This window comes from Triturus cristatus, chromosome 8, assembly GCF_964204655.1.
Source record: "Triturus cristatus chromosome 8, aTriCri1.1, whole genome shotgun sequence".
NCBI classification, from domain to species: domain Eukaryota; kingdom Metazoa; phylum Chordata; class Amphibia; order Caudata; family Salamandridae; genus Triturus; species Triturus cristatus.
Window position 1 is genome coordinate 740,929,050 of NC_140591.1, and position 26,746 is coordinate 740,955,795.

Below are 26,746 nucleotides of genomic sequence, written 5' to 3' on the forward strand. Positions count from 1 at the left end.
TCATAGAATCATTGACTGAGAACCAGGAAAACAGCAGAACAATAGTTGTGCATGACTGAAATAGCTGTATGGAAAAATCAGAAATATCTTAAATATAATGGTTAAAAGTCACAGAGATCCTTTTTTTAGGAAAACTTACTCCCAGATGCTCACTGAACTGGTCGCCCTTGGAACTTAGAGTTTCATCGCATTTGATTGAGTCAGACTCCTGGGTATTATGTTTGACACACATCACAGATCAGAAATGTCACTTCCCTCTGCTTTTAGTGTGCTGAAATCCGTAAGAACATTTCTTTAATGCCTTCCTAAAAGTTCTATAAAGCCATCATTCATACTTTCAAGGCTATGTACCTAACACATAATGGACATCTGTAGCCTGGTCCTCAGTACACTTAGAAAACACATATTTTTCATATACTGTGCTGCTTTTCGAGCACCAACATTTATTGTTTTCCCCCCAGAGGCTCCCTTGAATTTTTCATTTTCTTGGATGAGTTTGAATGTTCCCTTATAACATTGGATTCCTTCAACTGCAAATAATGGATGCCATTTATTGGTTAGATGATGCGGGCATGGACAACAAAAATAGAGATAGCCTGTCTTCTAACCTCATCGTTGATCTACTTACCCTTTTAGATTTGGGCAACTGCTGGATTTCTGTTGGTGGAGTCTCAGCTGGCTTCAGCAACGGAAACCTTTAACCTTACACGCTATCTGCAACTACCTAGGAAAAGGAGAATGTCACTGTTTTCCCTGCCCGGATCTGTAATGAAAGGACCTGGGAAGAGAAAACAATTAATGGTCCCCAAACACAAGCGAGAATCTCCCTTTGAATGAGGGCCTTTGAGTTTTCCTTTTTGAGAGGCAGACCCGATTGATGCATTAGTAGTGACAAAAGTGCTCCAGCTGGTTGTTCTTACACCCCATAGATCCCAGTACTGTATCATGATGAAGGGCAGGAATTGATATATTTTGTTTTCTTTCGGCAACTCTTAAAGTTTCATTCATTCATTTATTAACTAATCTTACTTAAATGTTATTTTTTGATAATTTCGTATATCATAGGAAATTGATGCACACTTTCAAACATAACCTACTGCCCTAAAATATGCTTTATTATGCAAGGTGTTTTGCAGGCTAGGCTATTTCCTTATCAAACTGGGTTCTACTTTCAGATCTGTCATCACCCCACTGAGTCGAACAACGTTGTGCTTCCAGAAACCTTTAAGGGAGTAGAGATGGTCTCCTAATCAAACCTCCTTCCAATTCACTCAAGGTTCAACTTTAATTATGCAAACACAGAGTCCCAGGATGCTTATTTCTGGTCCAGGGAAGACCTGGCTTGGCCATTCGAGCTGGACTGTTCCCATGAGGAACAGGGTCAAGACTGATATGCACATGGATGTGTCTGAACTGAGTTGGCGAAGTGAGCTAAAGAACGATGATGGATTCAACCCAGATCTGTGACTGGGGATAAGTGTCTGAAAAATGTCTGCACTCTGTCCATCATCTCATTGTGTCAACTTTAATTATGACACATTCCTAGGGCCCGATTCACAGAACTAACTTAAGACAAAATCCTAAACTTACTACTTATGGTATTCACAGAAGTTAGGATTTTGTCCTAAGTTTGACTTAAGACAAACTTAAGACAGACTTAAGACAAACTTAAGACAAACCTAAGACAAACTTAAGACAGACTTAAGACAGACTTAAGACAGACTTAAGACAAACTTAAGACAAACTTAAGACAAAATCCTAACTTCTGTGAATACCAAAAGTAGTAAGTTTAGGATTTTGTCTTAAGTTAGTTCTGTGAATCGGGCCCCTAGTGTTCTTTAAGGGAAAGTATGCAGGGCCTGGTTTTAGTGGCAGCTCTCCGTGGAGGAACGTCGCCCAACATGAGAAATAAAATGATGATAACACAACGTTATTATCATTTTATTTTTATGGTACTTTTGTTCAGTACTGGGCTGGCACAGTTTTGATTAAGGTGCGGGTGGGGCTGCGCTGTCAGCCAGCAGGGGGAGGAGTGGTATGCGCACTTAAGTGTGCATGACAATTTGGCCGGCCATCTCGAGCAGGCCAAACCGTCATGTACAGTTTCCATGTTCTCCACCCAGGCTGCATTACAGCCTGGGTAGAGAACATGTCCAGTTTACCACTCCCTCTCTGATCGCCGAGCCATGGTGCTCAGACCAATCATAACGCTGCAATTAGCAGCATCATGATTGGCTAGGGAGCCTGGGTGCTTCCTTCTTGTTCCAGTCTCTTTAAAGTAAGACCAGAGGAGAGGCGGCGGAGGCCAGGTAAGTCCAATTTTCTTTGTTCAAACACCCCGACTGCCCCCTTCCCTGCCCTCCCCACCACCACGGCCCCATAGCAACCACTACTGCCTGGCTTAGAGTTGAATGGCAATGGAAAAGTATGTCCACCTTTTAATCCTATTAAGGACAAACGTGTGATAATATATTTGTTGATGAAAATGTGATATAGAGGCTGACAGTGACTAAGAAGCATACTTATCATTTAAAACATACATTTAGAAATAAAATGAGTGAGTCAACTAATTTAGGAAGAATTTTCCAACCAGTTAAGAATTGCTGCTGCTTCCTTCTTCTTAAAACCATACTTTTCAGCACACTCTGTGCTCACCTTTGAATATTCCATTCCAGCCACCGATCTGAGTATTGCCGTTTTGGGCTTCCAAAGACCCCCCATGGTCAGATGCAAAATAGGTCAGTGTGTTGTTCTGCAAACCTCTCTCTTCAATTGCTGAGAGAATTTTGCCTGAAATAGAAACACATGTGATAAACGATTTGAAATAATCTTATTCAAAATATTACTATCAATAGACCCAAGAACTAACGACCTGATTTACAAAGGTTTTTCAGAGCTCTCACATTTCCCAGATAAAAGCGAGAGTAGCTCACCCACTCTAGGATTTTCCTTTGCATTCTGGGATTTGTAGTTCTGATTTGTAATGGCATCAACAGGACTATGAAACCTTGAATGCAAAGGAACTAAAAAATAACACTAGATGAGCTTTGCATGCAACTTGGAGAAGTAAGAGTTCTACTATTCCCATGAGTTCACACAATATTTATTCTGCCTTAATGCATGCTAAACGTGAGTAAATTAGCCTAGGGTAGAGCATTTTAACCGTGGAGACAGTTTTGTTAAATTTACAGCTTCTGCTCTGTTGTCACCATGGCACTGTAATCTACATGTAAGACGATGCAGGTGGAACATGTGTCAATATATGTGAAAGCCATTGACTGTTGTGATACTAATGTATAATTCAGTATTAGCAGCAAAAAGTAAATATTGTTACATTTTGGGAAATGTGGCTGTTCGTCGGATTATAAAAGATTGATAGCAACCTGTAAACAAGTTAAGAAAGTAAAGAAAAGGAGTCAAACTTTCTCTTACATGTACCACGGATCCACAAGATTATGCCTCTGCATATCAGCCTCGTGCATCTATCCTGAAGTTTAGAAAGAAACTTAAGACTACTTCCAGCTCCATTATGTAGTCAAGCTACTTTACTTTTTATTTCGTGGGCATAGTCAAAAATGGTATTCATCTCTTGAAAGAGGTACTAAACCAAAGTTTACATGCACGTGTACTAACAATTTTACTGTGATAAGTCATTTTGCAAGATCGGTCCCAATTTTCAGGCCTCATTATAAGTGGAAGAGTATGGCTTGATTACTTACTGGTAATTTGTAATTCCACGGTACTGTTTGATGTGGATTCATGATAATGTAACCTCTCAGTACTGATGTAACCTCCCTGTTCTGGCCACTTCATACTTCTCACTCAGCGCGGGGACACGCCGGGGCGCGTAACCATGCGCTTTACAAAATTCCATAATAATAATAATAATAATAATAATAATGTTGCTATTACACCCGCTTGTGTAATTAAGAGTAATTTAGGGGGGAAACATCCTACCACAAGAGCACATTTAGCGAGCATGAGATGTTTATGTTTTGTTGCATTTAGTGCTATTTTCTTAGCGTAAAATGCATCCTCGCATCCCTTTTGGTCGAGTGGGTGCATTTTGAGGAAAAAATTTGATCTAAATGCTGGGAATAAATTGGGGGAAAATCCAACTCCAAGTGGACATTTAGCGAGCATGAGTGGCTGCTTGCACAACTATTTATGTTCTGCTGCATTTAGAGCAAGTTCTGTGTGCAAGATTTATCTGCTGGTCCATTTTGGACGTTAAGTGGCATTTTGTGCTATAGGCAGAATGACCCTTCTTGTAATCAAGTGGAATTTTTAGGTAATTCCACTACACTGAATTACGAGGTTATGTCCACCCTGAATTACAACATGAGGGGAAGAAAGATGCCATGTGATGATTGCAAGAAAGTCTGGTTTGTTGACAATGGGATGAACTGGAGGTGCAACTGGGGAAGAAAATCCTAAACACCTCCTCTCAACAGCCAGGCTGGCAGATGTATCCTTCAAAACAGCTCTAGAGGAAGAAGAGGGTTGTGCAGAGTGCATGGTTCCACTGGAAACACATTCCTGCATTTTTAACATTATTCTGAGTAGAGGAAAGAAACTCATACTTGGACAGACGAGAGCCACAAGAATGATATCCACTTTCTCTTTCTAAAGATGAGCAATTACATGGCAATTAGTGGAATGGTTATGCATAAAGGAGAAGGGGAAAGCATGAAAAAGTCAGAACATCTACTCGCCAACACCCTTCTTCTGGGTATCTGTACAGAAACCATAGAAGAAGAGTGTTTTCTTAATCGGTAAAGAGATTTAAATGAGTTGTTTCAAACCTTTGACATATTTTCTCAAAAATATACAGAGCCACCAGACAAATGTTGTAGGAAGGATGGAAGACTCTCTTTAGCCTGCCTGCTATTGCATTTCCCTTCCCCTGAATGTAAATTGCTGAGAAAGCAATCAGATGTTTTTCTGACAGGCTGATAATTTCATATGCAAGGTGGCTAGTAATTGTTAACTTCTGCCCTCACTAGAGCTACCTGATTATGTAAAAGAGGAGAAAAATGTAGACGTTTGTAAGATACTGACTTTTCTTGAATTGTCTGCTGACCTAGAGAAGCTTCCTAACTAATTTTGCTCACACTGGTAGTTACAATTAGCTTTGAGGAAAGAGAGATAGATTCATCTGAAGGAAGAATGCACCATTGTAGATACTTCCGAATCTTGGGGCATATCAACAAGGGCTTTATCTCTGCTTTTTTGGCTTTAAAAGCCAAAAAAGCAGAGATAAAACTAGCGCCCTATCAACAACAGGGTGCTAACACGCAAATTTGCATGTTAGCACCCTTTTACTCTAAGCTTCCCCTTGCATCTCTAATGAGATGCAAAGGGGGCGTTCCAGAGTAAAATAATAGGAGAAATGTCGCTAAGCGACATTTCTCCTATTATCAAGAATGACGCTAACCCTGTTAGAGACAAAAAAAGCAGCGCTAACCGCGGTTAACGCTGCTTTTGTACGTCTGCTAATTTTCAGACTTAGCCATGATATCCTATGGAAGGAGGATATCATGGCTAAGTTTGCCTGTCCCTATCAACAAGGTAACGTGAGATTAACGCTGGGTTTCCAGCGATAATCTCACGTTAGCCTGTTAGCGTGTAGATTTTTATCGCTTTGAGATAAGCGTTGCTAATAGCACGCTATCTCAGCGATACAAATTCACGCTAGCCGGCGATAATTATCCTCACGCTAAGAGCGCTGAGCGATAATTATCGCCGGTTGTTGTTGATATGCCCCCTTGTCTGTTACTGGAATCCTATAATCCATGTTTTGAGGTGAAGGAGTCCAGTTCAGGAAATGGTGTCTGTGCAATGGGCTAGGTGAAGTCGACCCTATGGCACCATAAAGACACCTAATGCCTAATAAGAAGACTCAAGAAAAAATTAAAAACAAACGAAATGTATAACCCCCTGGAATATCTTTGGGCAAAGGTGTCCTACCTCCCCCAGAAGGGAATTACCATGTGTCCATTGGTACCAAGTCACTCCATTGTGGGGGTGGAATTCAAATGGTAAAGATTGCTCAGGAGGGAATGCAATCTAGTCACCCTCAGTTTTGGGAGCCATACATATCCAAGATAAATCTGAAATCAGGCTCCGATGAACTCCATGCCCTGTATGGGGAACAAAACAAGATTTCTTGTGGATGACAAGTAATCCGACATACTGCATTCTTGTGTTTCTAACCCTTGGTTATTGAAGACGAATTTATTAACCAAATGTCCAAGTATGAATCAACTAATATTGCCCTTTTCTGAAAAAAAGCCACCAGATGGACTAGCAACTTTGTGAAAATTCATTGTGACAATGTTAGGCTAAAGGGAATTACCTGGAACTGACAATGATAACCAGCTATAGAGAACCTGATAATTCTTTGATGAGAGTTACTAGAGGAATAATGTACTGAAAAGTATCCATTTTGAAAAGGATTTTCTCCAGAAAAAGATTTTTTTTTTTTTTAGATTTATTATCAGTCTAATAATAACAAGCCAGGTGTGATCGCCAAAGCAAATCAAGAGGTGTGGTTGTGATAATCTTTAAAAAAAATCTTAAAGAGAATTTTATCCCAACACCACTCTAGGGTGCGAAAGTATCTCTTTGCAATCAAACTCTTGTCCACTTTTACCTTTACCAGGCTTTTGCTATATAGCCTGCTGGGGCCAGCTACCCAGTTTATTCATTCTGTGCTCGACATTCTGGCTGATCAAAGCCTTCTAACAACCAGCTTCACCTTGCTTGGTGGTTTAAATTTACATTTTGATGACAACAACTGTGACTATGCAATAAACCATTTGCACAATCTTGCTGTATAACAGCTCTCTCAATTGGAAACATCCGTCACGCATAAAAAAGGATGTCTTCTTGACCCAATTTTTAGGTTTCGCCTGAGCCAGCGCATGCGCTGTCTGGCGAAACTTTTAGTAAGTGGGCTTCAGAAAATGCTACCACATGCTTTTGCTTGTGGCCTAGTGCTTGCGGTTACGCACGCGGGCACGCGCGCAGCCGCCAGCTTTCAGCGCACGATCAGGTGCCATCTGGCTTTCTTCTTGTTTGCTCTCACAAGCGCCTCACTCCGCCCCTGCCCCACCACAGAGCGCATCTCACGGCTGCGCGTCTTCTTTAATTTCTTTTTGAAGACAGCTTTCCTTTCGTCTCCGGCCACTTCTTTTCCTCATAAACTACCACGGACTCTCTAATGGAAATTCCTCTGAGACGTATCAATAGTGCAAGCTGTTGTTTACTCTCAGCCTTGAAAATACCACAGAGCGAGTCTTGCGGCCGCGTGTCTTCTTTTATTTCCTATTTGCGCGTCTTCTTTTATTTCCTTTTAGTGCCTCCCTGTGCCACACATCGTTCACTGCTAGTCCCTGAGCATTACCTAAATCATTCCTTCCCTCTGATGTTTGAGCTCTAATCCCTCCGCTCCCTTTGGACAGTAGGCCCTGCTGCCTTCAGTCCTAACCCCTTCCCGCCTTCTGCATGCCTAACCTTTACTGCCATGTGCACATCCGGCTCTGCAATCTGCACACACCTGGTTCTGCCACCCTTGGTTCTACCCTTGGTTCTACCATCTTACTGCCCTGTGAACACCCAGCTCTTCAATCTCTAGTTGTAACCCCTCTCCTGCCCGTGCACACCCAGCTCCGCACTCTGTAACCTTGACCCCTCCCCTGACTGTGGACACGTGGCTGCACTGCACACTCTGTAGCCTTTGACCCCCCTCTCACCTGTGCATACCCGGCTCTGCAATCTGCACACACCCGGTTCTGCCACCCTTAGTTCTACCCTCTTACCGCCCTGTGCACACCCAGCTCTTCAATCTCTAGTTTTTACCCCTCTCCTGCCCGTGCACACCCAGCGCAGCACTCTGTAGCCTTCACCCCTCCCCTGACTGTGGACACTTGGCTGCACTGCACACTCTGTAGCCTTTGACCCCCCTCCTGCCTGTGCACTCCCGGCTCTGCAGTCTGTAGCCTTTGACCCCCCCTCCCTTGCCTGTGCACTCTCGACTCCTCACTCTGTAGGCTTGACCCCTCCCCTGTCTGTGCATTCTCGGCTCTGCAGTTTGTAGCCTTGACCCATCCTGCATGTACACTCCCGGCTACGCAGTCTGTAGCCTTTGACCCCTCTCCTGCCTGTACACACCCAGCTCCGCAGTCTATAACCTTTGACCCCTCTCCTGCCTGTGCACACCCTGCTCTGCACTATGTAGCCTTTGCCTCTCCCCTGCCTGTGCACACCCTGCTCTGCTGCCTGTAGCCCTGAACCCCCTTATCCACTGTGCATAATCGACTCTGCATTCTGCAGTCCTAAACCTTTACTGTCCACACACGAGCGCGAGAGGCTTTGTGCCCATAGTGTGAACCCCTTACTCCCTCCACACACTCGCCTTTGCTGCCTCTAGTTCCAGCCTCTTACCTTCCCTCACACCCAGGGCTCTGCCGCTGCGCTTCGCACTGGAACTCCCCCATACACACACCCCGTTCTGCTTTCTAGAGTTAGTTATTGCCACTTGTTTAGCGCTTACTACCATAGTTATGGCGTTGCAGCACATGAAGTGATTTGTGTAGTGCGCGGAGGGCCTCACATTCCGGAACTCCTTGCTGCAGCATCACCACCTCTCACCCCGCTATGCCTCCATCAATCCCAAAATGATTCTCGCCCTCCTCCACCCTCTGATGTACTGCTCATTGGAGTAGGGAGTACCTCCACCCATCCCCAGCTGTTCTTCGACCCCTTCGTGATCTTGCCCCTCAGAGATGTGCTTCTCACAAGAGAGCACTCACGCACGCATTACTAGTGCACTCCTCTGTGTGCTTCCCACAAGAGAGTGATGGACGCCCCGCTGTGCGCATTACTAGTGCTCTTCCCGCTGTGCTTCACACCCCTCTGCCTCCATTATTAGTGGGCTCCCCTATATGCTTGTGATGAAGTCCCGTCTGCTCCAGAGGCGCATCAGTACTTTAGAAACTGCACCAAACAGTTTGAGGCACTTTAAAAAATGTTTTGGTCTCCAAAGAAATAAATATATACCAGTGGCACAAAAGTTAGCAGGGCAAGAGACAACATTTTATAATTGAGTCCAGTAGTATGCCAGTTGTATAATGCTGATGTTTCTGCTCTTTTTGGACAGACAAATCAATGAGTCCTCTGCAGGACAACTGAATTTCCAGCATCTTAGATAACTGCAAAGGCGAGAAACAAAGATAGTATAGCAGCTAAGAATGACCATAAGTGGTGCAAAAATGTCCATTAATCCTGTGGTGACTAAAAAGAAATATACTTCATACAGTCCGAGGGTTAAAAAGTTAGTCGCTGAAGAGACAAGCATTGGCATAGCCAATAGGTCTCGCCTTTCGGACCTTATAAGTGTTTAGCCATGCAACAGTTGATGTTGTTGCACCAACGATATTGTGCTGCATAACTAAATACTTATAAGGTCCCAAAAGCGAGACCTATTGGCTATGCCAATGCTTGTTTCTAACGTCTCTAATATCAGATCGAAAGATCCCCTCCAAGTCTGATGGTCGGATCATTACATTGTCCCATTTCTTCTTCCAAAAATTGGAAAGAAGGTCTCTCCTGTCCAGTAGCCAAGGTTTAGTCAGTGCTGGTCTAAGTTAAATAAGATTAGCTGCACAAAACCAGCAGACTGAAGGGAAAGGCTGCATGTTTTTTGGCAGAGCTAGTAGAATCAATAAAAGTGTGCAAACGAATGGAAAAGAAATGTAGGATAAGCTATGATGCTAGGAGTAAAGTATTGTACAAAAAAGGATTACAAAATATCAATATGCTGTTAGAAAAGCTCGGATTAATGACTTCAGTTTGCAGATCAACAGTTCCTCCAATTCATCTAAGGGGGTTTGCGATACAGTCAACTCTTTTATGAAACCAGCCAAAATGGGTTCTGGCCCTCCTCCATCCAAGTCCCACTGCAATATGCTTGCTGACTACTTTTTGGGTAAGGTTTGCAGTATCTACAAAGCCTTGGCAGGAGAGCCAGACTGCAGGGGCATACTCAGCAGTTACGGACAGGTGGCCCTGACAAAAGAGGAATTAGCCTCTTTCACGCCAATAGGAACGGAAGACATAATTGCCCTTGCTAAATCTGTGAAATCAGGCTCCCCGCTTGACCCAGCACCTCCTAAAGTCCTATTAAGTCCTATTGAAAGTGAGTGTGACATAATCTTTCAAGTGCTGACTGATATTTACAATAGGCGACTGGAGAGTGGAATGGTTCTTGAGGCCAGTAAACATGCCATTATTAGACCTCTGCTAATGAAACCCTCATTGGACCAGGGGATTTCAGAGAGCTACAGGCCAATATCACTACGTCCTGGCATTAGTAAATGTTTGGAGACATTTATTAATAAACATCTCTCAGGCTTCTTGGAAGCCCATAACCTACTGCACCCTCCTCAAATAGTGTTTCAGCCTGGATGCAGCACGAAAACAGGTCTCCTAATGGTCACAGAAGAGATAAAAGAGATTCTCGATATAGAGGGATCAGCTGCAATAATTTTACTGGACTGAAGTGCATCATTTGTTACAGTATCCCATCCAATTTTGCTTAAAAGATTGGAAGAAGTGGGTATTGTTGGTCTAGCAAATAAGTGACTCACCTCCCTCCTTAGCGACAGACGTTTTCAAGTCAGTGAAGGACCATTGTATTCAGCCTCCCATCATCTAAAATGTGGGGTTTCAAAGGGATCTTCACTGAGTACCACAGGGATCTTCACATGAGTACAACACTTTTCAATCTTTATTTAATCTTTATTTCTGCTGTCTTGCAAACATTATATGCTCCCATGATTTCTCAATGGAGTCATATGCAGATGACACACAGATCTGTGAACTTCCACCTCGACAACTGCAACGACCCCGACTCCACCTCTCTCCTCGATAACCTCGCCAACCTCGGACTGAAGCAGCTGGTCAATACGCCCACTCACAGAGCTGGACACACCGTCGACTCCATATTTGCAGGAGGGACAAACATCCACTTCAGCCACACCACCTAGCCCCTCTTGATGGACCACCACTGCGTCCACTTCACCTTCAACACCACCACCGCACCCAAGCCCGCCCGTCGCCTGCCACAAAGGAACTGGAGCAAGGATACAGAGGAACACCTCAAGAGCACCCTCTTCCAACACCCCCCAGCGTCACGACCGACACCAACTCCGCAGCCAAATAATTTCACCGCTGGGTTGCCTGCTGCGCCGACAAGCTCGCACCCCTCCACCACCCCACCAAACAACGCCCTCTGAAGGCCGCCTGTTTCACTACAGAACTTGAAGAAGCCAGGCACTCCTGCAGATGCCGAGAGAAAACCTGGCGGAACCAGAAAACCACGGAAGCATGGAACAACCACAGGAGCGCCATGAAGGAATACCACCAGCGCATAAGAGACACCAAACAGACCTTCATAAGAGACAAAGTCCAGACCAAGGTGACCAACGCCGAGGAACTGTTCAACATCATACAGCAGTTTACCAAACCCCCCCAGCGAAGCAACGGACTTCACACTTTCTCAGGAACTCAGCAACAAGTTCAGCTCCTACTTCCATCTGAAGATCAAGGCCCTCTATGACAACTTCAGCGAACAGACGCCAGACACCACCCCCCTCTCCACCACCGCAGATAAGCCAACCGTCACGACCTGGAATCCCGCCACCGAAGAACACACCATCGCGACCATGAAGAAAACCCACTCAGGAGCCCCAACTGACCCATGCCCACTGCACATATTCCAACGGGCCGCTGCCACCATCACACCCAAACTAGGATGACCATCAACGCCTTCTTCAGATCCGGCATCTTCCCAGACAGTGGGTGGAGGTTAAACCCTTCCTCAAAAAGCCAACAGCCGACCCAACAGACCTGAAGAACTACAGACCCATCTCTCTCCTCCCCTTCGTGGCCAAAGTCACCAAGAGACTCGTAAACGCCCAGCTGACTGCCTTCATTGAAGAGAACTCCATCCTAGATGCCTCACAATCTGGATTCCGCAGTAACCACAGCACTGAGACCACCCTCCTTGCTGCCACTGACGACAGCCGCACACTAATCGACCAGGGACACACTGCAGCCCTCATCCTGCTAGACCTCTCTGCAGCCTTCGACACTGTCTCACATCGCACGCTCGCAGCCAGACTTCATGACACGCAGATACAAGGAGCCTCCCTCAACTGGATTCAATCCTTCCTTTACGGCCCGTACCACGCGTACACCTACAGCACCACTACAATGTAGGGGTATGCGCCGTACCCACGCCCTCAGAGCGTGGGTACGGCCCGTACCACGGTACACCTACTTCACCACTCCAATGGTGGTACGGCCCGTACCCATGCTCTGAGGGCGTGGGTACGGCACGTACCCCTACATCACCACTCCAATGGCAGTACGGGCCGTACCCATGCTCTGAGGGCGTGGTTACAGGCCGTACCACCATTGTAGTGGTGATATAGGGGTACGCGTGGTACGGGCCGTACCCACGCTCTGAGGGCGTGGGTACGGACCGTATCACCCGTACGTCTAGGGCACCAGTACATTAGTGATACAAGGCGTACACACGCCACGAATGTTGGCTTAGGGCCTGGTGCAGCATATAACCAGTATATTGGGGTGTGTACATGGCCAGGACAGCAATGTACAGCACCAAGGGTGCGGGTGGGTGGGTGGACGTCTGCCAAGGAGTCCCTGCAGTGGACATAGACATGTGAGGGGTGGGTGCAGAGGACTCCCAGCAGTGCACAGACATATGAGGGGTGGGTGCAGAGGACTCCCAGCAGTGGCCTGCAATATGAGGGGTGGGTGCATATCACTCCCAGCAGTGGACAGAGACATGTGAGGGGTGAGGGGTGGGTGCAGAGGACTCCCAGCAGTGCACAGACATATGAGGGGTGGGTGCATATCACTCCCAGCAGTGGACAGACATGTGAGGGGTGGGTGCAGAGGACTCCCAGCAGTGGCCTGGAATATGAGGGGTGGGTGCAAATCACTCCCAGCAGTGGACAGAGACATGTGAGGGGTGGGTGCAGAGGACTCCCAGCAGTGGACAGAGACATGTGAGGGGTGGGTGCAGAGGACTCCCAGCAGTGGACATAGACATGTGAGGGGTGGGTGCATATCACTCCCAGCAGTGGACAGACATGTGAGGGGTGTGTGCAGAGGACTCCCAGCAGTGGACAGACATATGAGGGGTGGGTGCATATCACTCCCAGCAGTGGACAGACATGTGAGGGGTGGGTGCAGAGGACTCCCAGCAGTGGACAGACATATGAGGGGTGGGTGCATATCACTCCTAGCAGTGGACAGAGACATGTGAGGGGTGGGTGCATATCACTCCCAGCAGTGGACAGAGACATGTGAGGGGTGGGTGCAGAGGACTCCCAGCAGTGCCCAGACATATGAGGGGTGGGTGCATATCACTCCCAGCAGTGGGCAGACATGTGAGGGATGGGTGCAGAGGACTCCCAGCAGTGGACAGACATATGAGGGGTGGGTGCATATCACTACCAGCAGTGGACAGAGACATGTGAGGGGTGGGTGCAGAGGACTCCCAGCAGTGGCCTGCAAATTTCCACTGCTGGGTGCATATCACTCCCAGCAGTGGACAGAGACATGTGAGGGGTGGGTGCAGAGGACTCCCAGCAGTGGACAGAGACATGTGAGGGATGGGTGCAGAGGACTCCCAGCAGTGGACAGAGACATGTGAGGGGTGGGTGCAGAGGACTCCAAGCAGTGGACAGAGTCATGGGTGTGTGTACATCATGATCAGATGAGCACAACTCCATGGGTGTATGTACGCATCCCTAATGTTCAACTATGTTGATAGTTTCATAACAACACATCACTGACAGCAGTGTCCCACTATCATGAGGATGGATGTCCTTCCCCCACTGCATGACACCACACATGTGGGTGTGAGGACAATGACACATGCATACCCACCCCTGGCGGATACAGAACAATACACACACAGAGATCATGCCACAAGACTGTATACTCATGTCAATGCCCACTACACTAAGAGAGCCAAAGGGAACACACACTGTCACGCACATCCCAGGACTGATAGGAATGTACAGGTGCCAGGACAGCCACCAAGATGTTGCCTCTCATGGAAGGGTGGACTTCCCACAGATACAATGCCCACAATTGTCAGTCAGGTGCTCAAATACCCTGCAGAACAAGTACCAAATGTGTGCTAGGCTGGGATAACACACATGCACAGTGTGGAAAATGCTGATTGTCACCATTAAGGCATGACAACATACTCAATACACAAGTACAGTGACTAGCAAGGATGGCACAGAGGATGCAGCCGGAGACATTGCTGAGCATGCATGGCCATAGTTGAAGGGATCCGTCACCACCAAAGGAAATTTAGACACAGGTAAATGTAAATGTAAATTGATACTTGTATAGCGCATTACTCACCCGCAAGGGTCTCAAGGCGCTTGTACAAATACCGCTGTGGAACCCATCCTGGCTTTCCCTGTGAGGCGTCCACTCCTGGGCACCCCCAAAGTGGAGGCCAGGAGTCCTTAGCGTTGTGGGGGCCGTTATGGAGATTAAGCAAGCTATTGCCCAGAGTTGCAGACTGAGACTCCATGATTGGAATAGGCACCGAGGTGAGAATTATCAGGTCCGTGGAATTTTTGAGCCCAAGACCCACCGATGCAGGGAATTGAACCCTGGTCCCGGGCTAGACCTCTCCATCAGAGTCTGCCGCTCTTATCATTGAGCCACACTTCTCCACTACACTACAAAAGTGCTACTCCCTGCAGGGTAGATGTCAGGTGCCACAGAGGAAGGAACAGTCCTTGGGACAATGTCTCCAAACACAAATGGTACTAAAAACAATGGTCCTAGACCTATCTTTCAATTGAATATATCAAAAATTCTCATTTGAGCATATTATTGAATAAAGCAATAAACATAGGAATCTAATATCCTACAAAAAATATCAATATAAATTCAAATAGTGCAACAGAAAAAACCTTGTATGCTGGATCACCGTATATTTATTTACAAGAATTTTGGTGAAAACCAGACAGTATATGGTACAACATAACAATTTCAACGAAGAGATTAGGAAAGGTTGCTCCAGATGGAGACGTGCAGATAAAACAGGGTGCTCAGAAGTGATGTGAAAGGGAAAGATATTTCACAATATATTCATATAACAATTCAAAACTAGACGTCAAATCTAGGGTAGCACGTATTAGACAAACGAGGTCCAGGTTAAGTTAGTTGGACGTCGACGTTTCGATCCGGCTTATGGCCAAAGGGTGATTAATGCCTCGGCTGGGCGGATCTTCATCAGGACTACACTGGGCAACCCGTCACAGGTGTGGACGAGAGTCCATGGTATCCTTTATCCAATATGGGGGTATCCTTCCTCAACCGTAATCTTCACACTTGGTATAATGATTACACCCCGAAGACCAAGGGGAGGTAATTCCCAGTCACTGTAGAGCCAATGCGTAATTGAATTACTGCGGGGGGTCTTTTCAAGCGCGTCTGTTGCTTCGCGTCCGTCTCCAGGTCTGAATGATGCCTTTTGATATATTCAATTGAAAGATATGTCTAGGACCATTGTTTTTTGTACCAGATGATACCCAGGTCCTTGGATTAATTTGGGTTACCCCGTTCTCTGTAATATCCAAACACAAATAGCACACACGACCAAATATACCTTGTAGAGACATTGTGATGGCAGGCAGAAACCATGGTCCACCCCATTAGCATCAGATGACAACTTTCTTCTGACACATAACACATTACCACCACCCCAACTCCGGGACCATCAGCACCCACATCAATACCTGAAATGCAAATGGGTTCAAACGGAAATCAAAATGCTTTATTCAGCATTAAAAGAAAAAGTAGTTAACAACACTATTAACAAAGGCACATGGCCAGTCCAGATATGAAGTCCTTGGGGGGGACACATGGCCACGCATCTCCCCTAGCTTGCCTGCACATTAGAACCCGCAGGTTCCTCGACTGGGGGGGGGCATCATGTGGGGAAGGACCAGGCACCGCAGGGACAGGAGGTGGAAGGGTAGGTGTGGTGGGTGCAGGGACGGACGCCTCCACCACAGGGGGTGGGGCAGCGCCAAAGGTGGAGGTCAGCTCGGCGCTGCACACTGCTGCCAGGTCGTCAAGCGTCTCCCCTTCACCCAAAGACAACACAGCCTCAAAGGAGGGGGGGTCGGAGTGATGGGGTGCAGCGCTACGGGCGGAGTGGGGGCAGGGGGGGGCTCAACTCCCCTACCCGTGGAGTGCCGTTCCCGTTTGCGGGCTGGAGAGACAGAGGGGCTGAGGCCCAGCACAGCCAAGTAGGCCTCTTTCTCTGGAGGTGTGGTAGGGGAGCCGAGGGGAGTGCCTTTGGAGTGACTGGTTAGTGCGCCATGCGGCCTCGGACTGTGGCTGCGTGTATGCCTGTGTGCCCCAGACCCAGTGGGTGTGCTCTCATCCCCCTGAGTGTGCGTGCCAGGAGGAGTGCCCTTGCCCTTACGTGGTGGTGTGCTGCCTGTGTCTGGTGGGGTGCATGCTTGTGAATGTCTGTGTGTGCTTGGGACAGGTATGGGAGTGGGAAGAGTGGATGGTACAGGGGTAGGGGGTGGGACGAAGCGCTGCAGGAGACTCACTGCTGCTGTCAGTGAAGAGTCCATGAACCTCAGCAACATCCGTTGGTCAGACATCGCTGATGACATGCCCTCCATGTACGACACCATCTGCGTCATCATTAGGCTCTGGCCATGGAGGACATTCAGCAGCGATGTCTGTCCAACCTGCAACTGTCGCAGAATGTCCACAGACTCTGCAGTGAGGGCAGCAGGGGGGTCAGGGGCAGGGGGTGCGGTGCCTGGCACGAAGGAGACACAGTGTTCCCTAGCACGGACAGAAGGGACCGGAGCAACTGGGTGGGCGGTGATGGGAATGGAGGGGGCGGTGACAGATGTAGTGCTGCTGCCAGGTGTCGTAGCAGCCTCCGCCCCCTGGAGGAGTTCAGCATCGGACCCGTCTGCGCCGTAGTCAGTGTTGTCACTAGACAGGTCCTCCGCCTGACTCCCCTCGCCCTCCGTGCCACTTGCTCCCGCAGACTCCGCAGCAGTGGTGGCAGCGGTGCTGGATCCCTCCTCCACGTCCGTGCAGGTGTCTCCCTCGGTTTCCTCCGATGATGCTGTGGGCAAGGCGAAGAGACAGAAAATAATCAGTCTTCTGTATACAAAAGACACATGAGTCACAATTAAAATGTCACAGTGCATATCAGGAAATGCATCATGAGTAACATCTAGAATAGTCCGCACATACGTAACCCTGCACTCCCCAGTTGGTTGACCCACCATGACACTTGGAAACAATGGAGATCATGACACAACAGCAAAGAACTTGATATCGAATTATACTGAGAAGCTAGTGTCTGGGGACAGTTGAGCACAGCAAGAATATTAATCCATGCCACCTCTTGTTCACTGTGAACGAAACAGTATTGGTGCACCCAAGGCCAAATAACACACCTCAATACTGAAGGTGTCCCCACACTCTGAGACCTGCGAGTACTTAGGAAACCATAGCCAAAAACATTGCAAACCCTTGGGACTCACAACACTTTACACAATGTACATGTTTAGAATGTGTGAATGTCACACTTTGTGAACAGAAAACACATCTGCCTGCATGACAGAAGTCACACAATGATGTGCACACAAAAATACTTTTACACAGTCATTGTATGAGCTGGCAGCCGAATTCAAAAAAGCCACTGTAAATAATAAATGGTGTAGAAGTAAGTACATATACATGGCACCACGGTGGTCTGGATGACTTGACACTCGTAAGTTCGTATCAGCAACAACCAAGGACTTACACACATGCAAACACACTATGTGAACATGGATATGTATATTCAGAAGACAAGTGGGAATCAAACTGTGCCTTCCAGTGAAATGTGCCTGCGTGTCCACGGAAAGTGTAAAAGTACTTTCTTTTGCAATTCCCTGGGAGACATCTGTCATACAGGCACATTATTTTCCTTCACAACCAACTAACAAAATGAAGCATAGGAAAAATGCAGACATGTTGACAAGTGTAGTCAGTGCCAAGGTACAATACTTATTGACAGAAAACTTGAATCATGCCACCTGTCACATGGCCATCCGTACCATGATGACACAGTTGGCAACACATCTGACCCACTGCCTGTCATGTGGAGTGGCACACATGTCCAAACACAGGACAATGCATTAGCTAATGGGCCTGCAATGTGTCTGGATAAGGAGACACCCTCATGGCAAGCAAGAATGTCCACACAGATGTCAGCACACACAGACCAAAGTACATAGCATCTCGACCACACACTGGTGGCAAAAATGGATGAGCATGAACCATGTATTTCCATTTTTGACACATGCTGCAAATCACAAACATTAAACCCAGCAAAACCTGACTGGGTCACTGCATGTTGAGTGTCTGTCCAGACAATTATCACACACAGGTCAGACACAGCAAGGAGACATAAGGTTTGGACATGTATGCCTTGCCCGCACAAACCCCCCATACCTGAGACAATGTGATTGAGACAGATAAAGAAGTGACACCTCTTAATCTGGGTTAACTCCAATGTGCATCACAAATTCCTAAATGTACTCCACATCACCTCGTGAGGCTGCCAACACATATTTGTGACCAACAACCATCAACAGATAGTTGTACATAGACACACAGGCACTGCCCAGTGTGAGGATGCACAAGCTAAATGGGGTCAGCATGTACAATGGGCACACTTCAGAGAAATACAAATGAGGGCAGGGAACTATGCCACAGAGGCCAAACTATGCTCAACACACAGAGAATGGGTACAGTGTTGGATGACACACATGATTCAGAGGCAAGGGTGTCTCAGGGGACTGTAGTGGGAACACAGCTCCATTGTCCTGGAATTATCTGACTGTAACCTGAGCTACCGTCCCTGCACTATGCATATCTCCCACTCATGCACATCATGTCTGAGGCCACAACATTGTTAATGCATGCTGCAAGTCTGTTCATTTGAAAACTCACCCTCCTATGTTGAGACTCAGCATCAGTGCCTACTACCATGGACACCCAAATGACTGTACAGGACAGGGCACAGGCAAGGTAACAACACGTGTCTCAGACCCCCCCCCCCCCCCACATGATGCAGAAAGCAATGTGCACTTGGATTAACTGGCAGCCTAGATGACCATGTTCAATAGTGATTACACACAGACCAGGGAACACATGTCATTTAGGGGAAGGGAGGAGGAACAGCCCCGTTTGACTTTGGGGAACATGATATGCACTGCACAAATTAACCCTCACTGTGTATCCAGGCAACTGAGCACTTACAAAAGCTGGTGACACACAACAAACACACTTGTACCTACCCCCTTCCTGCTGCTGCAACTCCTGTAACCGCCTATCCAACTCAGGGAAGACCACCGCCAGGACACGCTTCATCTGTTGGGTCAGTCATCGGCCCCTGCCGTGATTGTGTGGTGGTGAGTCCTTGAGCTGCCAGCGGGCGATCCTCCGGGTCCAGCACCGGATGTCCAGCCAGCGTTTCCTCACCTGGGCGAGGCGCCAACTGCGACCCTCCACAGATCTCACGGCCCTGACGGCCTGCTTCCATATCTCCCCCTTGGCATAGGCGGCTACCTGTGAGGATGACAAAGTGAGACAACATCACTACACCTGCTCCATGTCACAGAGACACACATTTGAACATCTTTGATATTTAGAACAGGGCATATTATGCTAGCAACCAATTGCACCTTTCTCATAGGGACATTAGCCTATGTGGAAGCCCCAAAGCAGGACATGGCATTGGAAGTACACAGGTGGCATGAGGGGTGCAACACACTCCATGATCATGGCATATGCTGGGCATCACATGCAACACTAGGCTGATGGACAGCACCTCCAAGCAGTCACATGCTGCAGGCCACTGACGCAACCTCTGCATAGTACACAGACACACACAAGCACAGATCAATCACCTGCCATTGGCAACAGCTGATACAAACCTCACTCTGCACATGGGCCACTTGCCTGTGGGGTGTCACAGGTGTGGTGCTAGCTCAGCAAGTCAGACACTCTGCACGGCTTACTTAAACCCCTCAGATGGTTGGAGCTGTTGCCTCCTCCATGCAGCTGGGGTGCAACACTCCACATAGACACTCACCCACATGACAAGGAACATTCACACACATCAATGTCCAGGGGGCGTACACATCATTTGGACACTCAGCACAGCTCCACTCAACTCACACACATCTTTGGGTACAGTCACCTGTCACACCGGGGGGGCCAGGGAATCAGCTATGGACAAAAGGACAAAAATCGGCATAAGGATTGGGTAGGGTGAATGTGCCATACACTATGCAGTGAATGTCACAGTAAGCACAATGCAAGTGAGGAGTGCACACAGGAACTACATCATGCTCTGCATGGGAGACATAAGCCATTCCCCCCCTGGGACCCATGCTAAATATCATTGCATGTGTGTCACACCTGGACACAAGGCCAGAAGTGACAGTCACAAAAAAGGGGCACAGTCAAAGCTAGTGGAGTCAGCACTCACCTGCTCCCCTGGTCTCCCATACAGGCTGGGGTACTGTGGGAGGATGATGTCCAGCAAGGTCTCATTCTCCTCATGGCTGAAAGGCTGGGCCCTCTCCACAGTCCCTGACATGTTCCCAGAGGAATCACAAGCAGCAGCAGTGGTGTCGTGTCGAGTGTAAGGTAGTGCAGGCAAGTGCCCTCTCATGGGTTCTGGCTGAATTATATCTGCCTTGCTGGGCTGTTTCATTTACAGGAGTACAGAGTGATTGGTCAGTCTCATTTGCATCCTACGTTTCCTCCAATCCCTTTAAACATACCCCAGTGAGGGCCTTTGCATGGTTCAAAATTTGAGCATGATTCGAAGTCAACAACCACTTTGCAACATTGTATTTAGTTGCCAACTTCCTATTCCAGGCCACATGATCGAAAATTTGAACTTGAAAATCGGTATCCATGACAACCAGCATGCATTTAGGCCCCAATACTTGTCCCTCATGTGTCCCTACGTAATTTAGCTATCCACACACAGGTATGGTGCGTTTTACACGTACTCCTACCGCACCTGTTGCACATTGCTTTAGCCACGTACGTGTACGACAAGTGTGTACACGTACGTGGACTACCAGTGTGCTACGTGTATGAGCAGTGTGTTCACATACGTGGACTACCAGGGCGTACACGTACGTGGACTACCAGTGTGAACACGTACGTGGACTACCAGGGCGTACACGTACGTGTACACACTGGTAGTCCACGTACATGTACACCCTGGTAGTCCACGTACGTGTTCACACTGATCGTACACGTTCGTGTACACCCTGGTAGTCCACGTATGTGTACGCCCTGGTAGTCCACGTACGTGTAAGCCCTGGTAGTCCACGTACGTGTTCACACTGGTCATACACGTATGTGTACACACTGGTAGTACACGTACGTGTACGACAAGTGTGTACACGTACGTGGACTACCAGTGTGCTACGCGTACAACCAGTGTGTTCACGTACGTGGACTACCAGGGCGTACACGTACGTGGACTACCAGTGTGAACATGTACGTGGACTACCAGGGCGTACACGTACGTGTACACACTGGTAGTCCATGTACGTGTACACCCTGGTAGTCCACGTACGTGTTCACACTGATCGTACACGTTCGTGTACACCCTGGTAGTCCACGTATGTGTACGCCCTGGTAGTCCACGTACGTGTAAGCCCTGGTAGTCCACGTACATGTTCACACTGGTCGTACACGTACGTGTACGCCCTGGTAGTCCACGTACGTGGACTACCAGGGCGTACACGTAAGTGTACGACCAGTGTGAACACGTACGTGGACTACCAGGGCATACACGTACGTGGACTACCAGTGTGCACACGTATGTGGAGGACCAGTGTGTACACGTACGTGGACGACCAGTGTGTACACATACGTGGACTACCAGGGCGTACACGTACGTGGACTACCAGGGCGTACACCTACGTGTACGACCAGTGTGTACACGTACGTGGACTACCAGGGTGTACATGTACGTGTGCACACTGGTCGTACACGTACGTGTGTACGGTCCGTACACACACCCGTACTCTGGCGGGAACAACAGTGTGATGATATGGACCGTTCACACGCCCTCAGAGCGTTTGTACGGTGCGCTTCACAGCTTACACAGGTGATAGGGGGTGCACACAAATGGAATGGAGGTGTCAGACTCGTGCACGGCTGTACATCAAGTCATAGTCATTCCAGTCCTACATGTGCAGGGCCTAGGTGTGTCAGGCAGTGATGTGGCACATGTCTCCTCATGTTTTAGCACAATAGATGTGTGATGACCTGTGTACACATGTCATGTGTGATGGGGCAGTATGTGGCACACTTCCCCTTCCCACAATGCACATGTGTGCATGTAGTACAAACATGTCAAGCACTGCATCACTGGTATGGCACAGTCACCAACACCCGCAAATGTCCCCTGATGCCATGGACAGGGACACTAACACCTGACATCTAAGTAACAGTGTGCCCCGATGTGAACATGTCCTGTGTGTGTCATGTGTTCCCATGAGCTTGCTGGTGTTGTTCCGTCAAATGCATCTGCTGTTGCTGCATCCAACATGTGTCTGTGTGTAGATGGGCATGGCAGACATATACGCACACCATGCCACATGTGGATTCACACGTTACGTGTGTCTGGATGCTTCAAAGATGATTTTATGACATGAGGACATATCTGCGCCGTATCCATGACTGTGTTTTCGTGTTACACGTGTACCCTTTCATTGCTATGTGTATGATCTGTACATTTCCAATGACATGTGACCTGTGCGTCTAGCTTGCCGCCAGCAGTCTGTATGAGATGACATCCTTTCAATGCAGATTTGTGTATGCATGTCACTCCTGTGATGTCTCTGGCTGTTCACTTACACTGCCCCACAGCTAGTTCCGGCCCATGTCATGTAGAACGGGACTATCAACGGGTGTAGCTTTCTTGTCATAGGAGTATCACCTGGCTTCCATACGTGTCCTGGATGTGTAGCACAGACCTGACTCTGTATTTCGCTGATGTGTATTAGCAGTTGAGCATTTGCTCAGTTCATTGACATTGATGTTGTTAGGTACTCACTCTTTGTTCTTCCTTCCAATTATCTGCAGGGCACCGCCTCTCCCCCGACCAATGCCAGACTTGGCTGCCATGAAGGAACGTGACTGCCTAAGACGTTACCGCTTTTCGCAACAGTTGATTGAGGACTTGACCGCAAAGCTGGAACCACACCTCCAACCGCGACTCAGGTATCCTACTGCGCTGACCCCCAAGATGAAGGTGATGGCAGACCTACATTTTTTTGCCACCGGTAGGTTTCAATTCACCATAGCTGATGTGGGTGGCATGTCCCAGACCATGTTCAGCCGTGTCCTGCATGATGTTTTAGAAGCCATGTTGGAGTACCTGGATGAATTCATCCATTTTCCAACTCGTGAGCAGTTGACAGGTATCAAGGGTGAGTTCTATGCCCTGGGAGGGATGCCCCATGTAATTGGGTCCATTGATGGGACACATGTGGCTTTGGTACCACCACAGGCACAGGAGGTAGCCTATCGAAACCGAAAACATTATCACTCCATCAATGCCCTTGTGGTGTGTCTTGCTAACATGCTGATTTCTCATGTCTGTGCACGTTTTCCAGGGTTAGCACACGATGCCTACATCATGAGGCGTAGCAGGGTGCCAGAAATGATGCTGCGGCTGCACAACGAACGGGCATGTCTTGTTGGTGGGTATACTGTGTTTGTCCTGTATTTAGAGGTATCTTTGTATGTTACGGCATCTCCTGACCCACTTCTTGTCCGGTGCTCCACAAGACTTACCTCTGCTTGTGCAGCGATTCCGCAGAGACGACAAGAGCGCCCGCCCCTGTACCCACCTGACCCTTGTGGACAAAAGAACCCAGCAGGGATGAGATGGACGCAGGGAAAGGAGCCTGAACGAAGGTGGTAGGTAGGCGTGTGGAGTATCCCGGAATCACCTATAAACAGGAAGACTAAGGTCAGTGAAGAACCCCAACACACCGTAGAAACACACACAGATATTATCCCTGTCCCCAACTCTGGAGGCTCACCAGGTCTTGGCAGACCGTTGACTCCCGTGACGAGTGCAGCTTCTCGGCTGCTTCGCAGGAGAGGTGCTTCAGGACAGGCTGTACAGTAAAGCAAAGGAAAGTGCTCTGGCACGTTAATCAGTGGAAAGTAAACCTAACTTCCCCGTAATATCCCTGGAAGGCGAATGCAAAGTTTAAACGCCGCTCCAGATGTAAGAAAACAAAATCATCAAAAGCGCTCCTGCGCGGAAAGGCAAAATCATCAAAAGCGCATTTGCGCGGAAAAGCAAAATCATCAGAGGCGCTTCTGCGCGGAGAGGCAAGACCATCAAAAGCGCATATGCGCGGAAAGGCAAAATCATCAGTGGCGCTATGCGCGGGAAGGCGAAGCTTCGAGGGCAGGCTCACTCCAGGCACATCAAAAAGGAGAACCCCCCAACGTACTGGAGTGACAAGGGTGCAAGGGTTAGGGAACCTGTGGTACCTGGAAGAGTCTTCTTACGTGAGGTTGAAGGCCAATCAGCAGGGTTTCCAGCGGAGAATGAACGCGTTCGTTCTTCTGCTTGTCTGCATCAGGAATCTGTCTCACGCAGCGCGGCTCGGGAAATCCAGAGGAATACGAAGCACCGAGCCGGCGGGAAACGCGATGTTTAAGCGTTTCCCCCGGAAGTGCTTCCCTGACCCTTGCGCTATGCTAACGACTAGACCGGGACTCGACTTCCACCCGGAAGTGAGTCTCCGGGTCGTTTCTGTGTGTGCGTCGCAGCGGAGAGGAACGGCAAGCGCCGTACAACGTGACAGTACCCCCCCTCAAAACAGGTCCCCCCCCCCTCCATCCCCAGGAGCTCAAAAGGGGAAAGCAGGGCGAGGGCTGAATGGATGACTGAGATGAAATGCACGGACCAGAATAGGAGCATGGCGAACATGGGACAATGGTTCCCAAGACCGCTCATTCGGGCCGTACCCCTTCCAATCAACCAGGTAGAACAACTTTCCCTTGGTACGACGAGAACCCAGGATGGCCCGGAACTCATACTCAACATGGTCCTCCACTACTACCGGAGAAGGAGGAGAGGGAGCCCCGCTACCAGGACGGACCGCCTGCAGAAGAGAGACATGGAAGACTGGGTGGATCTTCATGTGCGGAGGGAGCGTGAGTCTCATAGCCACAGGATTGACCACCTTTTCAATGAAAAAGGGACCCACAAAATGGGGCAACAGTTTTTTGGGGCCATGCACGTTGAGATGTCGAATAGACAACCACACTTGGTCACCCAAGCGGTAACCGGGTTCCTTCTGCCTATGGGTGTCAGCATGCGCCTTGTAGGTGTCCTTTGCCTTGGCCAATTCGAACCGTGCTTGCTGCCAGATAGTGCGCAAGGAATCATGATAAGAACGGACCGACGGCAATAAGCAGTCCCGGGGTACTTCCCAGGCAGAGGTGCGAGGGTGACGGCCATGGAGACAAAAGAAGGGGGACATGCTGATGGCCGAATGCTTGCTGTTGTTGTAGGCGTATTCAGCCATCCATAGAACCTCGGACCAGTCCTTATCAACCATAAGCAGCAGGCAACGGAGGTACTGCTCCATGGTGTGGTCTGTTCTTTCTGCCTGACCGTCCGTCTGTGGGTGGTACGCAGTGGACAGGCGCACGTCCATCTCGAGGATCCTGCACACCTCCTTCCAGAAGTGGGACACGAATTGCGATCCCCGGTCTGTTATGACCACCGATGGGATGCCATGAAGGCGGACCACCTCTTGCACAAAGATCCAGGCCAGGTTCGCAGCTGTGGGCACTTTCAGCAAAGGTACGAAATGCGCCATTTTGGAGAGGTGGTCGACTATGGTGAGAATCGTGGTGTGCCCCGTCTTGGTGATAGGGAGTTCCAGCACGAAATCCATGGAGATGGTGTGCCAAGGATACGGCGGTACAGGAATGGGACGCAGAAGACCTACCGGAGGCTCAGATTTGTTCTTACTCAAGAGACAGATGGTACAGTTTAGTACATGATGTCTTGTGTCGGTCACCATGGTTGGCCACCAGAACTGTCTTTGCAAGAGCTCTAGCGTCTTATGGAAACCGGGATGGCTGGACAAAACGTGATCGTGACACAGGCGGACCGCTTCTCGCTGACTGGGCACCCCAGGAAGATACAGCCGCTCTTCATGAAACAGCAACCCGTCTACGTACGACACCCCTTTGTGTCCTTCTGCCAGATCCTCTAGGTCGGATTGTTTCGTGTCCTTCCTTACTTGAGATAAGAAGTTTGAAGATGCCACAACACCCTGGAAGTGTGTATCGGCAATGATAGGAACAGGCTCGGTGTTCTCGGCATCCTCGTCGGTTTCTTCCAACCGAGAGAGGGCATCAGCTTTGGCGTTTTCCTTCCCGGGACGAAATGTGATCACGAAGTTGTAGTCATTGAAGAAAAGGGTCCATCGGAGTTGTCGGGCGGTGAGAGCACGCGCTGACCGGAGAAACTGAAGGTTCCTGTGATCCGTATAGATGGTGACGGTGTGTT

The 26,746-nt window shown here is 48.4% G+C and overlaps 1 protein-coding gene across 2 annotated transcripts in view; it reads right to left on the reverse strand.

Moving 5' to 3' along the window:
- LOC146804999 (arylsulfatase H-like) overlaps positions 1-26,746 on the reverse strand; it is a 641,615-nt gene that overhangs the window by 67,828 nt on the left and 547,041 nt on the right. For both annotated transcript variants that reach the window (XM_085622143.1, XM_085622144.1), the window contains one exon: positions 2,656-2,790. In XM_085622143.1, coding sequence (XP_085478269.1) covers positions 2,656-2,790 — 135 coding nt within the window. The remainder of the gene's footprint in view (positions 1-2,655; positions 2,791-26,746) is intronic.